General features: G+C 40.0%; 1 protein-coding gene across 1 annotated transcript in view; it reads left to right on the forward strand.

Annotated features, from left to right (window-relative positions):
- Window positions 1-2,138, forward strand: part of VPS45 (vacuolar protein sorting 45 homolog (S. cerevisiae)) — a 114,084-nt gene extending 111,946 nt beyond the window's left edge. Inside the window, exon 15 of the mRNA XM_006861353.1 lies at window positions 2,051-2,138. Within this exon, the coding sequence (XP_006861415.1) occupies window positions 2,051-2,138 (88 nt within the window). The remainder of the gene's footprint in view (window positions 1-2,050) is intronic.
- The last annotated feature ends 4,581 nt before the right edge of the window (window positions 2,139-6,719 follow it).

The raw sequence follows: 6,719 nt of genomic DNA on the forward strand, positions 1-6,719 counted from the left end.
CTCTAGCAGAGGTAGCAAACTAGAAGCCACTCAGTGCTCAGCTTGAGAATTACTTATATCAGAAATTTGAGCATGTAGCTGATGAATATCCGCAGACAGGTGGTTATTATTCCACAACCTCCTAAATGCTGACAACAGACTTTTTGAGGTTGACTTAAAAATATATTGTAAAGGTTTTGAAGTTTCTGCCCTTTTCTACCCACCTTCCTTCTATCCAAAGTGTCAGGAAAGTACCTTTAACCTTAGCAATAGCATTCATCCTCTGTGTTAACTCTGTTTATCGCATGTCTGCCATTGAGTTACCACTGTGTCTCTATCTCTGACTGAAAGCCCCTTAAAATAGGAATCATAACAGGTGTTCATCCATACACCTAGCTCAGTGCCTAGTCTATAATGAGTGCTCAGTAAACATTTGTTAAATTGAATTGAACTAAAAGGATTGTATCATAATACCATAGAAGGGGCTTTTTACATTTGCTTTTAAAGTGAAATAGATTTAGAACAAAACTGTTGTTAAGTGCCATCAAGTCAGTTATGATCCATAGCGACCCTGTATAGGGTTTCTAAGGCACGGTTGGTGGGTTTAAACCACCCACCTTGTGGGTAGCAATCCATTGCTTTATCCTACAGCACCATACCAGGACTAGAAAAGAAAAATCATTCTTTTTTTGTTGTTTTTAAACATCGTCTAAATTTGGGGTATAGCTACCAATATGTTAATCACCCATAATTTTTAAGCTTTCTATGCAGTGACTCATAAAGTCCCCAAATAGATACTTTTAAAAAAGTCACAATGGCCCTAGGAAACAAATTAGGCCTGGCTAATATAAATAGTAAGTGTTTTTCTTTTTGCTGTCAGGAATGTGGGCCCTTAATGTACAGAGAAGGATCTTTAAGTATAATTTCAGGGCAACTGCTCCTCTCCGTTGGACAAGGAGCAGATTTCCTCTGGACTTGAAGCAAGGGATACCTGATAAATTCCTGTAGGGATTCCTAGCACATTTGTTTCATTCTTTCTTTCTCGCAGTCTAGTCAAAGGCTTGCGCTGTGTTGCCTTTTAAAAAAAGCAAATATTCCTCAACTCCTGACATTTGTTTTCCAGCCTCCTAGTGTCTCCAGTCCAACTGGTCAAAATATCAGGCCAGACAGAGTTACTTGTATTTCAGTCAACAGATAAATGAACTTAGCTTCTATTCCTTTCTCTCCATTTCACCAATTTTTTCTTTTGGAAATGAGTTTTGCACTTAAATCCTCCATTTCAAAAATCTCTCAGGTCTTAAACTTCAAAACAGTGGTAATAATAAGATATCTGGTCATTCATTCCTCCAGTCCTCTGTCAGCTATAGATCCCTCTGAGTTAGAGACCTACTTATAAATATCATTCAGATAACTCTTGTATTGGAATCCTGGTGTGGCACTGTAGGATACACACTGGACTGCTAACCAGAAGGTTGGTGGTTCAAACCCACTCATCGAAAACCCTATACTCATAGAGTCACAAGAATAGGAACCGACTCGATAGCACTTAACAACAACAACCAACAACAATCACCACTATATTAAAGAGAAGACTTTTATGCCAATGGGTATTTATTTTCATTAAATCATTTATTGAGTACACTTTTATTGAGTTGGCCTCTGGATATCAGTCTTTATTTGAAGCCCTGGAGATAAAAAGCTGAATAAGATGCACCCTAAGGAGCTCACAGTCTATACAAGCCACAGGAATACATGTAGCACCTGACTTATGATATATTCAAGGTACAGCCAACCACATTTATGATCATGGTGGGGGTTTTTATGGTCCATTTTATGTTAGTAGCATACAATGGAATACCAGGCTAGTATTCGATCTGTTGTACATAGGATCACTATGAGTTGGAACTCACTCAACAGCATAGCACATACAACAACAGCGGTATTCCTTGCATACTATTCACAATATCTTTTCATCTAATTAGATGGAATGAGCAAGATATTCTGTCTTTGGAGGTGCTTCCCCCCACCCCCACCCCATTTTCCTTTAAGTAATCTCAATTTTATTTGTTAGTTTCCTAGAGGAAGTTTTGGCTTCTGAACTGCACAGTCGAAGCAAGGAGAGCTCTCAAGTTACATCAAGATCAGCAAGCAGGAGGTGAAATGGTGATGGAGAGGTGGAGAGAACAGCTCAGCTTCCTGCTCTCTCCTACTGCGGGCTTTCCCCACTGACCCTAGGTGCTGGAGAGGAGCCCTGGGTTTCATACTTGTTGTTAGATCTTCTCTCCAGTAGCCTGCTGATTCCTGAACCGTCAGCAGTGATACAGAGACTCCCCATGATGAGCTGAGAATAAGTATGAGTCCAGCCCAGCCCAGTTTTCTCGTAATTTCTTTATAAAAGAAAGAAATATGTTTCTTGTGTATTTGGTAACACAATCACTTGCTGATGAATTTTGTTGGGTTCATACTTGAGAAAAGAGTTATCAGAGCCTAGAGAAGTTTTAACAAAAAATAATCATTGGATGCATATGCTACACTCCTTGATTTCCTCTCTCCCCTTTTCACCCCTTTTTGTTTTCATTAACTACATTCCTGCACAACTCATTCCTGAAAACTCACCATGTTTCTTTAAAGAACTGTCTTAATAATTGTTCCCATGTTGAAAATGTCTCTGGTCCAGAGAAGCCATGTATGACTACAATAAAAATCTATTTAAGAAAAGATAAATGTGATTTTTGTTTGTTTCTCTAGGGTTAATAATTATCCATGGATATTCAGGATTGTCACCAAACATAGAGAAGGCACTACCTCTACCCAAAGGGTATTTAAAATGTGGCTATGCAATTCATAAGATCTGGTTTTCTATTTCTCTTAAAAGTAATGGAAAGCTTCCACAGAAGGTTGGAAATAGAAATACCTTACGATACAGCAATTCCTCTACTTGGTATTTATCCAGAAGAAACACGAGCCATAACACGAGTAGATATATGCACACCAGTATTCATAGCAGCACTATTTACAATAGCAAAAAGATGGAGACAGCCTAAGTGCCCATCAATGGAAGAATAGATAAACAAACTTTGGTACATACATACAACGGAATATTATGCTACTTTGAAGAATAAACAAGAAAGCTCTAAGCTACCACATGCATAACATGGATGAACATTGAAGACATTATACTAAGTGAAATGAAATTAGTCACAAAAGGAGAAATACTGCATAGGACCATTATTGTAAAAAATTAAGAAAAGGACCCACACTAAAAGGGGAAACAAAAAGTTATTTCCTGGTTACAGGGTATATGAGGTGGGGTGAAGGTGGAGCACAGGGTAGGAAATAGACACAGGATAGTTTGGGTGCTGGGGAGGGTACAATACACAAGAAGGGGGAGGGGAATGGAAGAACAAGGCAGATTGGAGAAAAGTTAGGCAGGTTTGCATGGGCTGAGTAGGACAGAGGTAAATAATGATGTGTGCACAAACTTGGAACAACAGGGCTATAGGATACAGGGATTGAAGCATAGTTTGAATGGGTAAAAGAGGGATAATAATGTTAAGATGCTTGGCTGTCTTTTGAATCTTGGTTTCCCCTGCCTACTATTGTAAAATAGACACTTGAGGGGGAGAGAAAAGAATAGCCAGAAACACCACCATAGAAAACTTGTAAGTTAATCTTCAGCCTATAACAGATTGGAATACCTAAACTGGGGCTAGAACTTGCCCAGTGAAGGAGGCTTCCTGTGGAGCCTTTGCATTGCATAAGACAATAGGTGGAATCCTGATCCCCAACCAGAATCTTCTGAGGTGGGAAATTTCCACTTGATAAGACAAGCAGACCAGCCTGGAGCAGCTAGAAGAACAGAAGATACTTCTTGAAAGAAAGACCAGCAGGAAAAATAAAAAAGAATAACAGCAGTCTTATTGACTACTACAAGAACAAGCAAATTGTTCGCCCAGGAGACATCAAGGCAAGTGGTTGGGTCCCCTCAGGGCAAACCCCTTTGACGACTGAGATTCAAGGGGAATACACAAGCAGGGATGTGGTCTTGCTGGTGACTGTGGTGGTCACCAATAAAGGGAAGTGGGGGAAAATAGCAATGAAGTTGGGAGCTAAGTCTGACCATGTTCAATAGACTCCTGTCCACCTGGGTTGAGACCTGAATGGCCAGCAGTATGGCAAGATCTGGGGACTCCTGGATCCAGAGACAAGGACATGGCCACAGAGGACTAGAGTAGAGAGTGAAGTGTCCAGCTGATATGAAGTAAGGGGAGATGCACAAGAACACCCATACTTGCAGATAGCACCCACTTGACCTGGCTTCAATGACTGGATGATAAGAATTCGGCTAGAAGATGAAAGAAGAGGAAATATCAAAAGACAGAATGAATCTTTACAGCAAGGATCATTCCCACCCCCTCAGTACACTGGGTTGACAGGGATGGGTAACAGACATTAGCTACCCAAAATGAAGGGGCTACAAAGGCAAGAAGTGACTGGCTTACAAGCTTTCAAGAGGGTGCCTAGTTCCAGAGGATGTAGGGAAAGGTAGAATCTCCACTGAGTGGTTTCCAACTTGTGTGGATGGGACTGATGAAAGGAGATGGGGATAAGACTCTTGTGGTTCAATAGTGAATAATTGCTATCAGGACTGACTTTGAGTGTTGGAAATGTTAAGGTAGACGTTTTATAACAAAAGGAAGGGAATGATTGATTTTGTAGTCCAGGAGCGGAGGTTCCTGGGACCATGAAGGGAGAAGAGCAGAGTGCGGGACCCTACCCAGAGAAACAGTGACACCAATGATGGAGGCAGAGACGATGACGTGGAGAGATGGAGTGGTTGGGGACACTGGACTCAGGAAGGGAGAGGGGCTGTGGGCTGATGGCCAGGAGGGCAGGCTGGCAGGGTGTACCCTTTGGTTGGTTGATGATGCATGGAGGGGACTGTAATCATTGCAATGAAACAAAATACGATAGGATGAATGTAAAGCTAATGTTCCCCCATGTAAACTATCACATAATTCACAATAAAAACTTAAAAAAAAAGTAGTGGAAAGTGGTGGTATTATTAATGCTAGGAAATTACATATTAAAGCATCACAAAGAGCCCTGGTGTTGCGGTGATTACTATTCAAACCCAGCAGCCACTCTTAGGGAGAAAGCTATGGCATCTGCTTCTGTGAAGATTACAGTCTTGGAAACCCTATGAGACAGTCCCACTCTGTCCTAAGGTCACTATGAGTTGGAGTTGACTTGTTGGGAACAGGTTTTTAAATCATCACAGTAAAAACACCACGACACAATCTCATCCTAGTTCTCTGTAGATATATATACAAGAGAGACTTTTATTTTACAATAATAAATATTCTCTAGAGTCAGAGGGCTAGAACCAAATCTATGTCACAGCTATGTGACTTTAGGAATATCACTTAGCCTCTTTGTGACTGAACTTCCTCTCAACTAAAAATGAGAATAGTATCTTCTTCATAGAAATTGTAAAGCTTAAATGAGATAAAAGTTAATACATATAAAGCAGGTAGAACATTGGTGTATAATAATCATTCAATAAATTTGGCTAATAATAATGTTATTGTTAGATGCCATCAAGTCTATTCCAACTCATAGCAACTCTGTATAGGGTTTCCCATGAATAGATGGTAGGTTTGAACCCCACCCTTGAGGTTAGCAGTCCAGTGCTTATCCAACAGCATCATACTAGGATTCTAATAGTAATAATGTTGTTGTTCAGTGCCATTGAGTCGGTACCAACTCAGCAACCTTATGTACAGCAGAACGAAACACTGCCTGATCCTGGATCAACCTCACTATTGTTGCCACGCTTCAGCCCATTGATGCTACCACTTTGCCAATCCATCTCGCTGGGGGTCTTCCTCTTTCTCTAACCCTTCACCTTACCAAACATGATAGCATTCTCCAGTGACTGGCCCCTCCTAACAATATGTCCGAAGTATAAGAGACTAAGTTTGGCCATCTTGTCCTCCAAGGAGAACTCTGGCTAAACTTCTTCCAACACAGACCTGTGGGTTCTTTTGGCAGCCCATGGCACTTTCAATATTCTCCTCCAACACCGTAACTCAAAAGCATCAATTCTGTAGGATTAATTCTTGTCTCTAAGTTAAAGATACAAAATTGCTATGGAAAATTAAAACCCTCCCATTTCACTGATCACCAGTTTAAGAAATAAAAGGAAATACTGAAAGTTCCTTCTCTCCATCTTTTTTCCATTCTGACCTGCCCTCAGTTGTTCCTTTACCTTATGCACACTCATGTGAAACCCTGAGGTTCCTGTCCATATTATAGTGAAAATGCAAATGGGCTTTTGGTTTGTTTGTTCTGCTTTTATGGGTCCCTTTGAATACATTAAAAATTGTTTTCCTTTATAAGTCATTGAAACCACCTACACCTGGGAGGCAATATTTTAAATGCAGCATTTTATAAGTTATAGAGTCTCTTCAAATAGTATATAAGTATATACTTACATTGTATATACAAGGGGCTTCAAAAAGGTGGTGGGAAAATAGTTTTAAAATATAATAGCATTCTTTTAAATATAATAAATATAAAATATAATATTAGCTTTTTGAAGCCCATATACATATATATGGGTGAGTGTGTGTGTATATATATTTTGTTAAGTGCTGTGGAGTCAGTTCCGATTCATAGCAATGCTGTATAGGGTTTCTGAGGAGAGGCTGGTGGGTTTAAACCACCAACCTTGCAGT

This window comes from Chrysochloris asiatica, unplaced genomic scaffold (genome assembly GCF_000296735.1).
Source record: "Chrysochloris asiatica unplaced genomic scaffold, ChrAsi1.0 scaffold00042, whole genome shotgun sequence".
Classification (NCBI taxonomy): domain Eukaryota; kingdom Metazoa; phylum Chordata; class Mammalia; order Afrosoricida; family Chrysochloridae; genus Chrysochloris; species Chrysochloris asiatica.